This window comes from Geotrypetes seraphini, chromosome 1, assembly GCF_902459505.1.
Source record: "Geotrypetes seraphini chromosome 1, aGeoSer1.1, whole genome shotgun sequence".
Lineage (NCBI taxonomy): Eukaryota > Metazoa > Chordata > Amphibia > Gymnophiona > Dermophiidae > Geotrypetes > Geotrypetes seraphini.
The window spans coordinates 215,403,339-215,421,479 of NC_047084.1; the positions used below are offsets into that span (position 1 = coordinate 215,403,339).

At 40.8% G+C, this 18,141-nt stretch overlaps 1 protein-coding gene across 4 annotated transcripts in view; it reads right to left on the reverse strand.

The window, feature by feature from the left end:
- The window catches only part of SLAIN2 (SLAIN motif family member 2), a 140,826-nt gene that overhangs the window by 42,713 nt on the left and 79,972 nt on the right, over positions 1-18,141 (reverse strand). For all 4 annotated transcript variants that reach the window (XR_004539591.1, XM_033945946.1, XM_033945968.1 and 1 more), the window contains exons 3-6: positions 12,678-12,845; positions 8,472-8,633; positions 7,241-7,600; positions 1,235-1,372 (exon numbers count right to left, since the gene is read on the reverse strand). Coding sequence is in view for 3 of the 4 variants with exons in the window: in XM_033945946.1 (XP_033801837.1) it covers positions 1,235-1,372; positions 7,241-7,600; positions 8,472-8,633; positions 12,678-12,845 (828 nt within the window). In the remaining variant the exon portion in view is untranslated. The remainder of the gene's footprint in view (positions 1-1,234; positions 1,373-7,240; positions 7,601-8,471; positions 8,634-12,677; positions 12,846-18,141) is intronic.

Sequence of the window (18,141 nt, forward strand, 5' to 3'; positions counted from 1 at the left end):
GACTTACCTCTAGGTTCAGTACTCTTTTTCCCATTTTAACCTGTATGTTAGTCCCTTTTTAGGTATGACTGGGAAGTCTGGTATGGAATATTATTTTCATTGATGATATCCAGCTTCACATTACCATAGGCATGGACTATGCCTGGCTGTAACAAATCTGAAAGCCTGTTTGAGAGGCTGCAGCAATTTTGTTCCATGATTAAAAAGGGACTTTACATTCTGAAGTCAGAAAAGCTGTGTGTTGGGCACTAAGTGAAAGGCATTAGGTGTTCCATGGATTAAGGGATTTAATTTAAACATAATACATGACTAGGAATTTGGGGGAGATACTAGATTAATTTATCAGTATTTTACCATATACAGTATGAGCAGCAATTTAATGTTTTGCAAGTTTAATGGCTGATCTGATCCCTTTTATATGAAAAAGGGCTTTACTGATCTTATGCATGCCTTAACTATTGAAGGCTTAACTATTTTAATAGTCTGTATTGCAGGTCCCCTAAAAATCTGTTGGGGTGATTGCAATTTATTCAGAATAGAAAAGCATGCTCATTCAGCAAGACTATCCTATTGGAAATTTGTTTTGGTTACCAGCTGAATTTAGAACTTGTTTAAAAAATTGTTTTCATTTTTAAGTTTTGCTTTGTTCTGGGCCAAAGTATTTAGCAGACTATTTGTCCACTTAAGCCCCATCGTTTATTCTTTGCACCTCCCAAGAGCAATTATTGGATATTCCTTTGCTTTGGAACTGTTACAAGAAGCTATTTAGTATTCAAGACAAAAACCAAGTCTTGATGATTTAGCTTGGCATTTTATCTTTGTTAGAGCTTTGTATGAAAGATATTATAGGATGCATGAATTTATGCATTATGTGAATTTTGCTACATAATCTATGTTTTTAGCTATATAAAAGTCACCTCAAACCCACAGGTGTGAGGCCTGGAATAAAATGCAAATAAATTATCTCCCAGCATCTAACAAACATCAAGATTTAATGTGAAGAAAATATTGCTCAAAGAATAAAAGTACAATGAAGGGAAACTGTGTTGGTTGGACTTAATCATCATACTTAACCTACATGTGAAAACAAAATTACTAAGGTGGTGGTGCTGGGAAAGTGGTTCACAATAAACATATAGATTTTGGATTACAATTTATACAGGGGCCTCAGTACCTATGAGCATCCTGCATATGTTGATGCTCCTGGGTACTAGAGCACTGTATGGCCACTTACTTGCTGAGATCTGAGGTCGGGACACTCCTCCATTTGGCACTTGTAAGTTCGAGTCACAACTTCTGCTATTTTTCACAGACTCAGCAGTTTGGATACCAGACGTCCTGGACAAATTTGGAAGACTACGCCTTAGCTTTTCTGCACGAAGAGATGACAAGTTACAGCACACAATGTAATAGGGAAAATTAAATTTTCCTAATATAACTGAAATGACCAACTTGAAATGTAGCTTGAATAAATTGTCAGCTTTTACTTTTAAGTCAGTATATCGCAAGTGGTGTGCCGTGGCACACCAGTGTGCCTCCTGAGATTTCAAGTGTGCCGCGGTACACTGGGGAAGAGGAGATATGCCGGCGCCAGCTGATTATCTATAGGACGTGCCTCTTGCAAAGAGAGACACGTCCTGTAAGCAATCTACCAATGCCAGCACCTCCTCTCTCTGCCGGTCCTTCTGTCCAGCACAGGTCCTTCTCTTGGTGCAAGGCCCGTTTTAAGGGCCTTTGCGCATGCGCTGATGTCGGCGTGCTGACACCAGCACACTTCCAGGTGTCTCAAGCCGGGGACACTAGGTTTAGTGTGCCCCTGTTCAAAGAAGTTTGTGAGACACTGCTCTAAGTAATACAACTTTAGCTGTGCCAACTGCAACACATTTTAAATAATGCCAACTAGAAAGTCATTAACCTTCAAATATGGTTAAATTAGGTCTTACCTGCTACTTTTCATGTCTCGAGCCTCTACAAACCATTCCAGACATACGGCAAGCAGGTGGAGACTGAGAACTAATGCATTATGACATTACTGAATATAGCATACCATGCTGTCTGGATACAGCCAGTGTTTTCTTAGAGCAGTGGAAGTCTAAGTCCCCAAACACCTACCTTCCTATAAATTTCTAGGGAACAGCAAATGACCAGTATACTAAAACTTCTTAGCAGCTCTAACAATGAGCTGAGAGAGGAAGCTAATGAGATAAGCTAAAACAAAATACACCAAAGATAGGATATATATGCGTTCTGAAATGGTCTGCAGGGTCTCAAGGAAAGACTTAATTTGATCTTTCCTTCTCATTCTTCCAGACCAGGCTAGTTCAACCTACAGTCCTTGAGCCAAAACCCACCCCTCCAAGTACTTTTCTCTGGTCCTTGGAAGCTTAGCAACTCTTGTGGTGCTTATAGCAAGATTCTTGCTTCCACACTACAACTTGGCTCTCTATAAGCTTGAGTCACACAGTGTCAAAGTTAAGGCTTATCTTGTGGTTTCAAGTCCTTCGAGACCAACCTGAACTTACCGCACTGCAGGGCTCAAGCAGAGAGACAAGCCATGGTGGGAAAAGGAGGAATCCAACTGTTTCTTCTGCAGCTAAAGTCAGGTGAGGGAAAAGAAACTAGATGAAGGCTGGGGGGAGGGTTTACCTGAGTGAGAGAGGCCAGGTGAAGGCTGGGAAGATTATGCACTATCATATTTTGCCACTATTTGATGAAAACATGCATGTGACCATACGTCCCGTTTTTAATTACCTTGTCCTGCTGTCCTGAAGCACACCCGAAATGTCCCATTTTTGAAGACCAAAATTTCTTCTCCTTGCTTCCCTGACACAGCAATAGGCCAGGCGCTGCAACGACTGTACTGCACAAGCGCCGGGCCTACAAGCCTTCCCCCACCTTGGTGTTGCTGCATCAGGGAAGCAGGGTGTGTGGGGGCAGGGAAAGCAGGGTGGCTTGTCTTGTCAGGGGAAGAAGGGTGGCTTGGGGGGGGGGCAGGGAGACAGAAAGAAAGAAATGAAAGAGAGGATGCACAGACAGAAGGAAGTGCAACCAGAGACTCATGATATCACCAGACAAAAAAGGTAGGAAAAATTATTTTATTTTAAATTTAGTGATCAAAATGTGTCAGTTTTGAGAATTTAAAGTTTGCTGTCTATATTTTGCACTATATTGAATGGGATCTGGAGGATCCGGGGGTCCTTTCCTGTTTTGAGGAAAAAAATAAATGGCCATGTTAAACATGCAGCAAAATATGATGCTAGTGTTTTGGCCCTCTGAATGTTTCAAAATATAAAATGTGGCCCCAACAGAAATAGGTTAGACAAGCCTGTTCCAGATCATTCCAAAAGCATGGGACATAGCAAAGCAAAATTTCTCAAGAATGGGACATCATGTTATCCAGATGACATAATGGGCCTGTAAACCGCATGCTGCCTGGCTTGTACATCAAATTTGTAGTGTCTGACAAAGGAATGCATTGTTGATGCTCAAGAAGGTCTTTTGAAGAATTAACTGATGCTCTATTCATGACATCTGACCTCAAGTAGAATGGGCTTTTAAAACTGAGGGAACTACATTACTTGCAAGATGTGCACTGTCGAAATCATTTCTTTAATTCAGCTGCCACCATCATTTTTGAGGTCACTTCATCCTTCTTGACAGTCTGATTTCCCAAAATTAATTCATTCTAGACAAGTAGCAATGAAGAATGTGTCCCACATCCAATTTGTAATTACTATCTACTCCTTCACCAGGTTCCAAAAACTCCAGCAAAAGGGACAGTAATACAGATGAAACAGCAAAACTACCTTAGGAAGAAAGAACGAAGAGGCAAAACTACCAACTTGTACTTAGAGAACACTAGGAATGGCTAGGATATGGCTTGCAACTCAGAAACACTGGTTTTTAGTGTGAAATTCTTCTGTATAGTGTCCTAAATTGAAGAGCACTTTTCCAAAACTCATTCAATCCATTTTTTTAAAAATCAGTTTGAACTATGTGATCAGTTTCTTTCAATATAGCTCAAAACTGAAAAAAAATGAACAGAGTGAGTTTTGGAAAAAAAGACTCTTCAATTAGGCTCCAAGGGTCATACATTAAAGCTAACAAAACTAAATTAAGACCTCAAGGAGGTACCATCAGATGTTCTAATGGTCTAAGCAACTTCACTCACCTAAAAACACATACATCTAGGAATGGCCCCAAAGGTCAACCTTGAACCAAACCACCATTGCCAACTGAACTTTTGGGGAAGAAAAAGCTCACTCATTAATGAAACCATCCTGAAGGAACTTAAAAAAAAATATCCAAAACAGCAGCTTTAAGGAGAACCATATGATGCTCCTTACACTAAGCTTCATAGATTCTCCAGGCTAATTTACTTAAGGAAGTAGGACGATTTCCTGGAATGTAATGAAGTCATTACTACTTTAGTGAAGTGGTTAACCCTGCCGACGGATGGTAAAATAAGAAGGGGAGAGGTGAAAACACAGCCCACACACTGCAAGATAATGCTGCCCAATTCACGATTCGAATCTGTTCACCAATTTGAATCAAGTGAATCAATTCGAATCTGTTCGTTTTTGTGAAAAAACGGACTCACCGATTCAGCCCCAATTGAAATTGATTATTTTTTTCATCAACGGCCACCAGACTCGTTCCCATCTAATGTAACTTCCGGTTTTGCGAAACCGGAAGTTACATCAGAAGAAATGAAAGGATGTGGGAGTGTTGAGGGAGGAGCGAGCAGACCTCGTGCAGCGGACCTCAGAAGCAAACGGTATTTTTTGTTGGCTCTGTCTCCGCATTTCTCCTCTCTTCCCCGCGATTCCACATCCAGTCGAGTAAGTATATGAACCGGGGCTGAGAATCGGCAGGGAGGGGCTGAGAATCGGCAGGGGGGGCTGAGAATTGGAAGGGGGCTGGTAAGTCTTGGCTGGGGATGGAAGCTGGGAATCGGCAGGGGTGATGGTGAGTCTGAGGGGCTGAGAATGGAAGCTGGGAATTTTTATGAAATGATATTGCCTTGGTTAAATAAAATGTTTAAACTTAAAAAGCTGTGTCATTAACAGTGAAGTGAATTGAATTGAATCAAAAAATCGATTCAACAGGGTGAATCAAATTGAAATATTTTTCTCTGAATCGGGCAGTACTACTGCAAGACACCACTGAGCCTCCTATAGATGCTTAACAGTCTGCTCAAGCCCCTGCAAAGCAGTAGGTGAGCAACGCTAACTGGAGAAGGCCCTGAGCTCCAAAAAATACTTCTGCAGGATTGGCCTGTCAGTTGCAGACCACAATCTGCTTCTTCTCCATGCAGGCAGAGCCTAATCCTGGAATTAGGAAGCTCCGAGAACTGAAACACAAAGAAAATGATGAAAGATGAAAAAAATAAAAATAAAATAAAGAAAAAAGGAAGAGAAGAACAGAAACACTCCTTCAGGCTCACTTGCAGAAGGGAAAAACTGTATGTAGGTGGCACTAGAGTTCTCAGTGAAGAAGAAGGGTTAAAGAAAAAAATCCAGATTAGATTCCTTCTGTAGAGGCTCATTGCCATGGGGAGATTACTGCTTGTCCAGAATGACACACCTATTGCACTGGAAGAGGAGTTAACTATGTCATGGGTATTAAGGAATCATCCATCTGTAATAATAAACTTCAGAGCTAAGGGGCAACCATTCAGGAAATGTATGTTTGCCAATGATGTTTTAAAGAAAGTCATATTAGTTAACTGATGGAGGTCATTTATTAAGCACTTGGATTTAGAGACTGTTGAAGTAATGAATTCACTTTTTACAGCAGGAGTTTATTCTGCTGGCATAGAAAGAATATTCTCTTCCTTGGGACTCATTCATTCCAAATTGAGAAATCGTTTGGTATCTGAAAAAGCAAGAAAGCTTCTTTTTCTTTCCCAGATTATGAACAAACACGATGATAAAAATGGAGTGAGCTACAGAAGACAGTATTTTAAGTTTTTTATCTGTGAACCTTGTTAATAGTCTAGGTTTTTAAAAATATATTTTAACCATATCCGTTAACATGTGTGTTTAAGCAAATACAAGAATATATATTATATAATGTTATAGACACATAAACAGACACACGACAGCAGTAAAAGGCCAAATGTTGCATCCAGTCTGCCCACCCGCAGCATCTACTATTTCTTCCTAAGAAATTCCTATTTCTTCCTCTCTCTAAGAAATCCCACATGCCTGTCCCATGCTTTCTATGCATCTACCACCTTTTCTGTAAAAAAGTATTTTCTTAGATTACTCCTGAGCCTATCACCTCTTAACTTCTTCCCATGCCCTCTCAACTCTGGAGTTTCCTTTCAATTAAGAGACTCATCTCATGCATATGGTATGGTACGGCATATTTATGCCCCTTAGGTATTTAAACTTCTCTATCATATCTCCATTTATAACTCCCTCTCCCAACTTTCCCATTTAAATTGGGTAATGATTATTTTTCTCTTTTCAATAAAGTACAGCAGAAAAGGTATCCAAATATGAATGGTTAACCTATTAAACTGGAGATAATTATGAAATTATTGTGAGGTGAACTATCTATATATTTTTAATAGTATAACCAAATCAGTCATTTTTTTTATTTAGCTAAAACTAATCTGAAAAATTATTTTCAAAAAATGAAACCTTCATCTGGTTGTAAATATTAAGATTATACCAGCAAGAATGAGTCTTTGTGAAAAATCATGATCTAAAATAAAGTCTGACTAATGATGTAAATTGATTTGATTTAAATTAAATCCACCCTGCACAGATGCTGAAGGCCATGCCTCTGCTCAATGCACAGCTTTGTAAGCATCAGCTGGAGGTGGTGGTAGGAAGAAGACATGTTGGTCATTGCTAGGTGGAGAAATGTGGTGCCTGGAATTTCTGTTTAAAAAAGTCTACAAAGTTGTAGAATGGTAATTTTCAAGGTTTCTTTATATGTATTTGCAATAGTAATTATCTGCCTTGAACCTATTATGATGGGATTAGTTGGGCTAGAAGCATTATCGTATAGTACAGTACATGCCAGGCACGGTGGGGTGGAAGGGAGACACACTCAAATGTAAACAGACCTTAATTCCTCATAAGTGTCAGTAAGCAAAAGTTCACTCACAACAAACTTGGCTATAAAGCAAACTCTTTTAACACTGCAATTTTGTTTGATGCCAAATCCTGCTCCCACAAGCAAGACTGTAGGTGCAAAAAAAATATTCACATGTACATCTTCTTACCCTCATTTTTGACGGTGTTAGCCTGGAGCTCAGGAGCATGGCTTTGAAGTGAAAGGCGAGGTTGCTGCAAGCGACTGATCATAGGCTGGGGAGAGGCTCGATTGTACTCCAGGCTTCGGGCAGGTGATCGGGAGCGTGGCGAATTCCGAGGGGAATGCCTTGGGGAGGGCCGTGGCGACTGGCGTGGCGAAGGGGAGAACCTATTCACAACTGGATGCATGCTTTGATGAGGGCTGTCGTCTTCATCCTCTAAGCTATGAGCGTCAAGTTCCTGATCACTGAACGTTCCCCGCCTCAAAGAGTTACAAGAAGAACCGGAGCTACGGCGAGAAGCTGTGGCTGCATATTCCTGTCTGAGACCTGGAAAAAAAGCAAAACTAGAAATAGCTAATGGAACTTAACCATGCTGTATGTTTTTTAAAAATGACACAAACCTCTCTCCCTAAACCACCTTTTTAGTGATAGTTTAAACAGTTGCAACTGTCACTACATTTTGTTACATGCAATAAAGAAAAACCACCCATTATACTTCTTTAGGTTTAGGAAGGCACCCATGTGCTTAAAACTGTATTATAGATTCAGCTTTGTGCTTACTGCTCTACTTCTCTGCTGAATGCCCCTCTCCAACAATTATACACAATTCCTTTTCATTCCCTCTGTGGATTATCTGGATTAGGAGATGGTTCTTTTTAATTAAAGTACTGGGAGGACACCCTCTTCACAACAGGGCAATATTTACCCTGTCATTCATATACGATAAAGAAAACAGGCAGAACCAAAGGGTTTGTCATGCATAGATAATCTTTCACAGATAAAAAGCAAAGAGACTTAAAATCAACAGTGAAGTAATGCAATAATTTCACGTGTTTAGCATGACTCACTGGGCCCTGGTCATTTTATATGCTATATGTCACAACGCCTCCTGCTTAATCACTCTCACTGCAAGACTGCTGTTTATATGAGCTGATTATTTTTAAGACAGGGGTCAGATCATTTTTTTTCTCATGTGTAGTGGGGCTTTTCTCCTTCCAAGTGGGCACTGCATGCAGAATAAAGACAATTGCATTGTTCCCACCCTTATTCTCACTAATATATTTATTTAAAACTTGATATCCTACTCATTCTTTGTCAAATCAGGGCGGTTTTACATTGGTTATACCTACTAGAAGATTTAAAATTGACAGCTAGCTGCTGAACACTATCTACAGATCTGAAATGAAACTATACTCACTTTCTTCCTGCATGCGAGCTAGAATCTGTACATCAGTGACATCATTTAACTTGTATCCTGAGCTAATGGAGTCTTCGTCCATCTCCGACGTGCTTAACTCACTGTCTACGGAAGACTGTGGACTGACAGGTGCATTTCTATCTGTTGAACTTTTAAAAGATCCTGTTTTAAAAAAAGTAAACGGCCATTAAAGTGCTGAAAGACAATAGATATGGTACACTTAATAAAGGAAAACCATATCAGTACTCAGAATTCAAGAATCATCTACAGGACTCGCACAACTTGTTCCAAAACTAAGAAAATTATATTGAACACATTCCATACACAATTACCAAAAACAATTAGAAATGGCTATGAAGGGGCCATTGACAAAATATTGTAGTGAATGAATAGTAGGATCTCTCTTCTTCTTTTCTTTTTTTCGTTGTCTTCTTTATGGCACATATGGAGGGGGGGTAGTGAAAATAATTTTACATAACATGTTATAATATGGTATATAATATGTATAAGGTGATTGGAAAGTACTTGAAGGGTGGGGGGGTGGGAGAGGGGATAAAAATATGCTTAGAATTTTATGTAGTAGATATAAAAGTGATATTGTGTATTCATTAGTTGTAATTCAATATTTTGTGCACTTGATGTAAAATATGAAAATGAATAAAGAATTAAAAAAAAAAAAAAAAGAAATGGCTATGAAGTGGCCTGGTGCAGTGCTGTGCACCATCATATGGAGATGGCCAAGTGCATTTCTCAACTCAGGTTACCCATCTCTTAGAGTGGCTGAGGTTGGACTATCTGGAAGCAATATTTACATAGCAAGTAGGGTGAAAGGGGTATAAACTAATGGCTCCCTTTGAAAGATTTACCAAACAAAATGATTAATATCCAGGGCAAAACTTATGTTGGAAATAACTCAGAATTCTGGAAATATTATTGATTATTAATGAAAGACCAAATTAAACAACTAATTTGAAAATTTTTTTTAAGACTGACAGCTCCAGCTTATTAAGAAGGTTTTGGGTTTTTAAAATCAGGATTTTATTCAATTACTAGAGCTGTCTGTGATTACTGTAACTCATACACTGGTTGGTCTAAGACACCTTTATGACGTTTACAAGTTATGCAGGACACTGCAGCAAAGCTGATTTATGGTAAGAAAAGTTCAAATAGAGCCACTCCACTATTGTGAAGCTTACATTGGCTCCCAATAAGAGCGCATTGTCAAATTAAATTGTGTATTTTGGTTCTCAAGATGTTCTCTAGAATACTGTTCTTCAACTGCTGGTCCGCAGGAAATTTCTGTCGGTCCGCGCAGCGCCGGCAAGATCGACGAGTTATTTTCATCTGGTTCGCGCTGTACTGGAGAGATCATGGGGAGCCTCCAACAGTGGCTTTCTCCCCTCTCTGCAGCTCCCCTTTACTTACCAGCACAGCGATTCACGAAGGCAGCCTTGGGGCTTTTGCCGAGTCGCAGCTGCCTCTGATGATGCAACTTCCTCTTTCCTCAGAGGTGGCACGACCCAACAAAGGACCCGAGGCTGCCTTTCTGAATTGCTGCGCTAGGAAGTAAGGAGAGCTGCTGGGAGGGGAGAAAGCCACTATTGGAGTCTGGGAAGCTGCTGGGCAAGGGAAAAAAAAGGGACAGCTGCAACTGGAGAGGGAGAAGGAGAGATGCTGCTGGGAGGAGAGGAGGGAAAGGAATCTGGGAAGCTACTGGGCAAGGGAAAAAAAAGGGACAGCTGCTACTGGACCTGGAGGGAAGGAGAAGGAGAGATACTGCTGGGAGGGGAGGAAGGAAAGAGAGTTAATGCTGGACAGGAGGAGGAGGGAAGGGAGAAGAAAAAAAGGAAGGAAACAGCTGGCAGGGAGATTAGAGGAGGAGAAGGGGAGAGACAGGCCTGAGAAAGTAGAGAGATTGATGATGGTAAGGGGTCAGCAGAGAGGAACAACGTTGCTAGATCTGGAATAGAAGAGATAAAAATGAAGAGAGCAGTGAAGCTGGAATTAATCATGTAAAAAGGAGAGAGGGGGCACAGGCTGGATGGAAGGGGCAGATGCTGGATTGAAGAGACAGAGAGGACAGACGCTGGAAGGAAGAGAGTGAAAAGAAGATGAAAGCAGAAACCAGAGATGACAAAAGTAGAAAAAATAATTTTATTTCTATTTTGTGATTAGAATATATCAGATTTGAAATATATATCCAGCTAGAGCTGGTGTTAGACATAACTGGGGACTGCAAAGCCCAGGCAGTGCTTCTTTAGCTTCCAGCTGGCTTAGGGCACTCTCTGACCAAGGGGCAGTTGCCCTAGTTGCACTCCCTAAAACTATTCCTGTCATGTGTGACTGCAGTATTCTGTTAGCATGATATTTCTGTGTAGCATTCTGTAATAATTTGGCTTGTTCAGTTTTCTTGATAGTAGAGGGGATATATGTGAAGGGGAGGGGAGACAGGGGTTTTGTTGATCCTTGCTCTGTATTATTTGTATTTATAAAATGACAATTGTACAGAATATTGTTTCTTTTTATACTTTAATAAAATACATTCAATATAAAATCATAACTGAGGCTTGTGTGGATGGGATCAGATGATTTGCGGGGACCGAGCTTGCGGAGATGGGGCGGAAATGGGGTTTTTAAATTTTAGTCCTAGTAGTTTGCTGGTCCACAAAATAATTCTTTTATTTCTGCCGGTCCACAGGTGTAAAAAGGTTGAAAAACACTGCTCTATAATATATGATTAATCTTATACTAACTAAGCCTTCTAATTCTTCTCTTAGATCAAAAGATTATCTTGTTTTACAATAGCCATCATTTACAGGTGTAAGATTTAAATATATTTACTCAGCTAGTTTTGTTTTTCAATCAGTTCAAATGCTGGAATTCTCTTCCAGTGAAACTAAGGATCTCATTTGAAATTTTGCAAACTTTTTAAAAGCACATCCGTTTCATGAATATTTGATGTAATATTGTTATTTTAATTATGTAAATTTACTGGTATTTGACTAGCTTAAAATTGTTAATCTGCAATGATCCAATAGTATGTAGCAGAATATAAATGCTGTTGTAACTGTAAATGAAGTAAGCAGAGATGGGATATTCATTCATTCAATTTTCTACACCATTCTCCCAGGAGAGCTCAGAACGATTTACATGAGTTTATTTAGGTACTCAAGCATTTATCCCTGTTTGTCCTGGCGGGCTCACAATCTATCTAATGTACCTGGGGCAATGGGGAGATTAAGTGATTTGCCCAGGGTCACAAGGAGCAGCGTGGGTTTGAACCCACAACCCCAGGATACTGAGGCTGTAGCTTTAACCACTGTGCCACACTCTCCCCATATCATTGTCTGGCTCAAAAAGCATAATGTTTATGAAATCATGAGTAAAGTTGAACAGGTAAAAAAGCAAGGCGACTGTTTACTTTTTCAAAAAGTACAAAGACTAGGGAATGCTCTATGAAGTTACTAAGTTATACACAAACTGAAGAAAATATTGTTTTACTCAATGCACAAATCAAGCTCTAACTTATTGCCAGAGGATGTGGTAAAAACAATTAGCTTAGCTGAGTCTAAAAAATAAAAAATAAAAGGTTTTATCAAATTCCTGGAGGAAAAAAATCCATAAACCCAAGGCAGACCGGGGGAATACTGCAATGCTGAGGTTAGAGGCATGGAGCCTTGCTATTTTGGGGGATCCTGCAAATTACGTGTGACCTGGATTGACCACTGCTGGAAACAGAATACTAAGCTAGATAAACATTTGGTCTGACCCAGTATGGCACTTCTTCTGTCTGATGTCAAAGGGAAACTCATGCCAGCAGCAGATTGTGAAGATGAAGGGAAATAAAGCAACATGATCTTGGGCTGCAGTGAAGGCAGGCCCAAAGTGCCTCAGCTTCTGACCCTTTTAATTCCCATAAGAGTTGCCATACAGGGACAAACCAAAGGTCCATCAAGCCCAGTATCCTGTTTCCAAGAGTGGCCAACCCAGGTCACAAATAGCAAGATCATCCCAAAGTGGTTAGCTCAATTCACTGAGGCTGAAAGCTAGAGGGTTAGGAATTGAGAAACACCCCCAACCAAAAATAAAGAAAGGCTTACCCAAGTTATATAGCAAAATTACAGTGCCTTACAACCCAGCTATTTTATGAAGACCTTTAAAAATGAGGCTCATGGGTCATAGAATAACCTATCAAGTCAGCCTTACCTGTGGAAGCAGGAAGCACAAGCTGTTTTAGTCCTGCTGCTCTCACTGGTGTGGAGGAGGGCGAGTTGAAACCACTGTTGTAAGGACTGCCACTAGCATTTGGACTATATGAGTTTGAATAATTGGCTACGTTGTAAGGAGTGTTGTAGAAACTCTGCCTCTTGCTGGCTAAAAATAAAGGAAACAAAAACACAACACTCCCTCAAATTGGGAATTACAAAACAAAAACAAAAATTCTACTTAATTTTTGTATATAGTCATTTGGCATTTCACCTTTTTTCTAGGGTAAAGGCAGATTACATAAAAGATAATATCTTATGGAAAAATAAGGCACATACTCAAGTATAAATGTATTGAATAAAGAAATGAAGCATTAACACTGAGCAGAATGTTTTTGCATAAAATGATGCCAGATACACAGAGCACTAAAAGTACGATGGGGAGTTAATAATGGGGAATAAAAACAAACCTGGAGGAGAAACACATGGTCATAACAGTTAAGGGTAAACAGAAGTAGTAAATCTCTAGTCTACTGTCTTGGGAGAGCCTAATCTGGATTTCTGTTCTTAAAATGACAAACTTCAACGCACAATTCTAGAAGTGTTTTGTTCCATTTTTGGGAGCCGAGCAGCTGAATGCACCAAACCTCTTGCATGTTCATTTAGCTGTGGGCAGAGGTGGCGAGGACAAGAGTTTGCTGGGAAGATCCATGTTCTTGTGTGGGAGTGGGAGTTGAGATGGGAATCAAGAGACTAAACATTTGAAAATACAGCATAGAGTTTTGGACTCAACCGAGCATGTCTTATAATGCTTTTGGTTAAGCATTTCAACGAGGTGGGCCTGCTGGCTGGATGGCAGCAAGACCCGGCTGGCCAACAATTTAGAGGTTAGTTGTGGGGGGAGGTTGGTTGGGGGGATGTTAGGGGGGTCATTGAGGGTGGTAGTAGCGTGGGGGGGGGTCGTTAGCATGGGGGGGTCTGGAGGGGGCGCGGCTTTCTGGAAGGAGGGGTTGGGCACCCTCTTGCCGTCGATCAAGAGTTTCAGGGGGGGGGGCCTTCCGGCAGGAGGGATTTGGCACCCTCCTGCTGGCCATTGGACAGGCGGCCGCTATACTTATCGTGGCAGAGAGATCCCTTGCTGCGATAAGTGTAATGGCCGCGTCTACTCTAACCCGATTCTCTAACCGGCGTCTGTAACATGGACGCCAGTTACAGAATCGGGGTTAATGTAGGCCCGATTCTGTATAGGACACTTCTCCCAGGTGTCCTATACAGAATCAGGGCCAAAATGTCTAGAACACCAGCTTCTGGATTCTTTATTCCAGTGTTTCCCCAAATCAGTCCTGTTTTTCCAGTCAAGTTTTCAGGATATCCACAATAAATATGTATGAAAGATTTGCATAAAATGGAGGCAGTATATGCAAATCAATTTCATGCTGTCAATTTCCTTCTTTCTGCTGCTTCGACTGTGGTGCAGAATTGGGATTAGGATCAGAATTATCTGCAAGTCCTTGTCTGAAAAGCAGCCAATGTTGCTATGCCTTCTGAGCATGTGTCCAGAGAAGCCCAATGAGATGCTGATGGAATGTGAACCACAAGGATTCTCCATGCCATGGTTCAGTCACTAAGCTGAAAATAACAACCATTCTCGTCCACCTGTGTTGATTCCCCCCCCCCCATCTACTGCTATCACTTGTGGCAGACCATTTGGTGTTGCTGTTCTGAACCTCCATTTGGAATGTGTTATCAGTATCTCGTTTGCCTCCACTGATGCTCTTGCCTATTCCCTTTTATCTCCAGTTTCTATGCTTTTTCTGTTGCCATACTAATCTCAGGTGGTGGTGGTTCGGTTATTTCTTGGGTGCTGCCACGACACTCCTCCTATTCCATTATTGCTGGTGGGATTTTCAGTAGTAGACTGTGGTTCTTCAGATCTTGTACTAAAAAGCATTGGTGGTCCTGTTGGCACTATTCTGACAGTGAGGGCGGGGATTCTTTTTTTGTGTGTCATGGGAGTTGGAGTGCCTGCAGCATCAGCTTCACTTCTGGTGGTGGGGCCCGGCCTGTCTGCTTTAAGCACCTCCTTTTGGAATGCACAGGACAAATCAAGACAGATGAATTCTACACAAAAACATGCTATTACTTAAGCAAAACATGCCTGGAATCTAACTGTGCTCTTCTCTCTCCTCAGTTTGAAAAACAATTCTGATCAAGCTCCATGTGAAATATTGTATTGCTCCAGGTCCAGACACTTTCCATCCTGGAATGACAAGTTCTTTCTATCACTCCTCTGGAAGCTATCCAAAGCAGGTCCATATTAATTTAAACATGGAAACCATTTTAATATAGAACAATGTCTGGGCAAGGTCAGATCTTCAGAAAGGCCAGTCCTGCCTCCTTGCTCTCACTTAGTCATTACTATGTTTGATGGCTGATTATTTTTACCATGGCAGCAGACAGACAAACATAAAAGGAAAAAGATGCCCCCCTGGGTTGTACTATAAACTTTTAAAGTTTCTTGGAAGCCCAGTGGTGACCGTTTTCTTCTTACATACTAACATATATACTTGGGCTTTAAGTCGAGATTTTTGGACCCCAAAAAAGGCTAAAAAATTGAGGTCTCAGCTTATAGTCGGATTAGAAGATTAGATTGTGGTCCCCTCACCCCCCAATGACTGGCAATCCGGTATTTCTCTCTTCCATTCCAAATGCAGAAGAGGCAATAGTCCAAACTTCAGATCAAATGCAGAAGAAAGAAAAAGAGCAGCAGGAGTAAGGCTCAAAATAATCTTTATTATTAAAATAAAATAGCGTGTGATCCTAGTTGTCTCTGTATCCAGACTTCAAAACAAAACTTATACACAATATGTTTCAGTGACATAGCGCCTGCATCAGGGCACATTCATTCAAACAATTGAATACGAGTCCGATACTTATCATATATCCACTATTCAAAATGGAACACTTTATCCATAACTTCTCTTGCTTCCTTCCCCTTCCTCCCCTGGTGACTGGCACTTCTCTTGTTTCCTTTCCTCCCCTTCCCCCCACCTCCATTGGCCACCACTGTGACTAGCAATCTGCTGTCTCCCTCTCCCGGTCAGGCGGTTGTGCCATCTGGTCTCTTAAACCACCCTCCGCCTCCTGCTGTCTGGGCCGTCGCTGCAGCCACTACCTTCATTGGCAGGTCTTCACTGGCAGCATGATTGATACACTGCTCAAGCCGGCCCCACAGCCCTTCCTTTTGATGTACATACGTACGTACGATGTACGTACGTATGATGTACATACGTATGTGCATTCTGTTATTTTACACAGTGTTGTAAAAGGCTTTCTGTATTCCTATTTACGCAGTGGAGGGGAGGATAGAAGGAAAAGTTGAAAAGCAGGACACTACTACCGTGTTTCCATGAAAATAAGACCTACCCCAAAAATAAGCCCCCTTCCCGCTGACCCTTCCATCTCTCCCCCGCCAACCACGAGATCAAAATACCTTGTAACAAATGCCAACGTCAGCAGCAATCTAGACAGGCTGCTTCAGGCCTTTTCTTGCTGGGGGTTCCATGTGCCGTGTTGCTGATGACATCATCATTGATGTGGCAGAAGAATGCCTGGGCAGGGAAGGGGGATAGAAGCTGCAAGTGTTCTGCTGCACAAGGGATGGGAGGGAGGGATATAAAGATACCGCACTTGGGGGATGGGTGAGAGGGGAGGAAAGATGTTGCACATGTGAGGGAGGGAAATAGGAAGAATTGATGTGAAGGAGAAGAAAGGAGAGATAATCATTGTACAAGACCTACCCCAAAAATAAGACCTAGTGCCTTTTTTGGGCCCAAAATTAATATAAGACAGTGTCTTATTTTCGGGGAAACATGGTAGGGACTAGGGGGCATTTAATGAAGCTACTAAAAACCAGATTTAAAACAAACAGGAGAAAATATTTTTTCACTCAACGTGTGATTAGACTATGAAATTCGTTGCCAGAGAATGTGGTAAAAGCAATTAGCTTAGTAGGGTTTTAAAAAAGTTTAGATAACTTACTAAAAGAGAAGTCCATAAGCCATTATTAAGATGAATGTAGGGAAAAATCCACTGATTATTCCTAGGATAAGCTGTACAAAATAAGTTTTACTTTTTGGGATCTTGCCAAGTACTTGTCACCTGGGTTGGCCACTGTTGGAAAAAGGATACTTGACTTAATGGACATGCTTTTATGTTCTTACAGGAGAGAAAGAACTACTGGTATACTTGAATAAAATCCACACCTCTCCTCCTGGCTTATACTCAAGTTAACAGCACCCCCACCCCCTTATTTTTTTTAAGGAAAAACTGTTAGCTTATATTTGGATTGGCTTATATTTGAGTATACATGGTACTTTAATTGGAGATTTTAGGAAAAAGTAATATATAAATAATAAATGGCTTGCTATTTTTCTTCCCTGCATAGACCACAATCTGCAGGGTAACCGCAATGAAACAGACTTGCTTGGGGTAAGTATAAATACCTAAATGTATGTGCTACAACCATCCCAGCTGTCCTCACTCGTGTGTCTTACTTGCTTTTGTATTAATAAAGCTGCAAATCTGCAAGTGTGTGTGCAAGCAGCATGTACAAGGCAGCAGGTTAAATCCTGAAAGGTACCTCGAAATATAAAAGTCACACTCATGATAGTAGAGGGGTCTTATAATAAGCACTTCATAATAAGTGCAAAGTGGGCAGAATTCTATATGTACTGAAAATTAACTTCCAAAGGCACAGGTACAAGTGAATATACTGAGGACATACAAAGGGTGTATCTGCTAAAGGTTGAATAAAACACTGGTAGGGTGGGACCAAAACAGTAAAAATGCCAGCTTGACAAAGCAGGTGGCAACTTAACACTCCTATCCTTAGAAGAGCAGGACTCTATGATAGTATCATTCAGAACAGAATGGGCAGACTCAGAAACAAAAGCAAAAACAGGAGTTCAAGAAGAAGAAGAAGAAAAAAAAAAATCTGAAATGTAATGAAATGCAGGCACAGTGTTATAGTGCTACACCAGAAAGTAAACTATGAAGTCAAAATTAGCCTTACAGCCCTTATCTGTCCTCCTATTTACACATTTGGGAGAACAGTAGAACATATACTTCACTATGTTTTGATATCCGCGCCGAGAATGTCTAATAGCACTACAGAAAGGATAAACAACAGTAGCAGTACAAGATAAAAAATGAATTCCCCAAAACCAACTTAAACAGGAGTTGCAAGGAGTAACTACAGGATGTAGTAAGTAGTCATTCTGGATCATACATCTAGCCCAATATTCTGTTTTCAATCCAGGTCACAAGTACCTGAAAGAAACCCAAATAGTAGCAAGTGGCTTCCCCCATGTCTGTCTCAATAGCAGACTATGGACTTTTCCTCCAGGAACCTGCCCAAAACTTATTAAAACCCATCTACAATATATTAACTGCTGTTATCACAT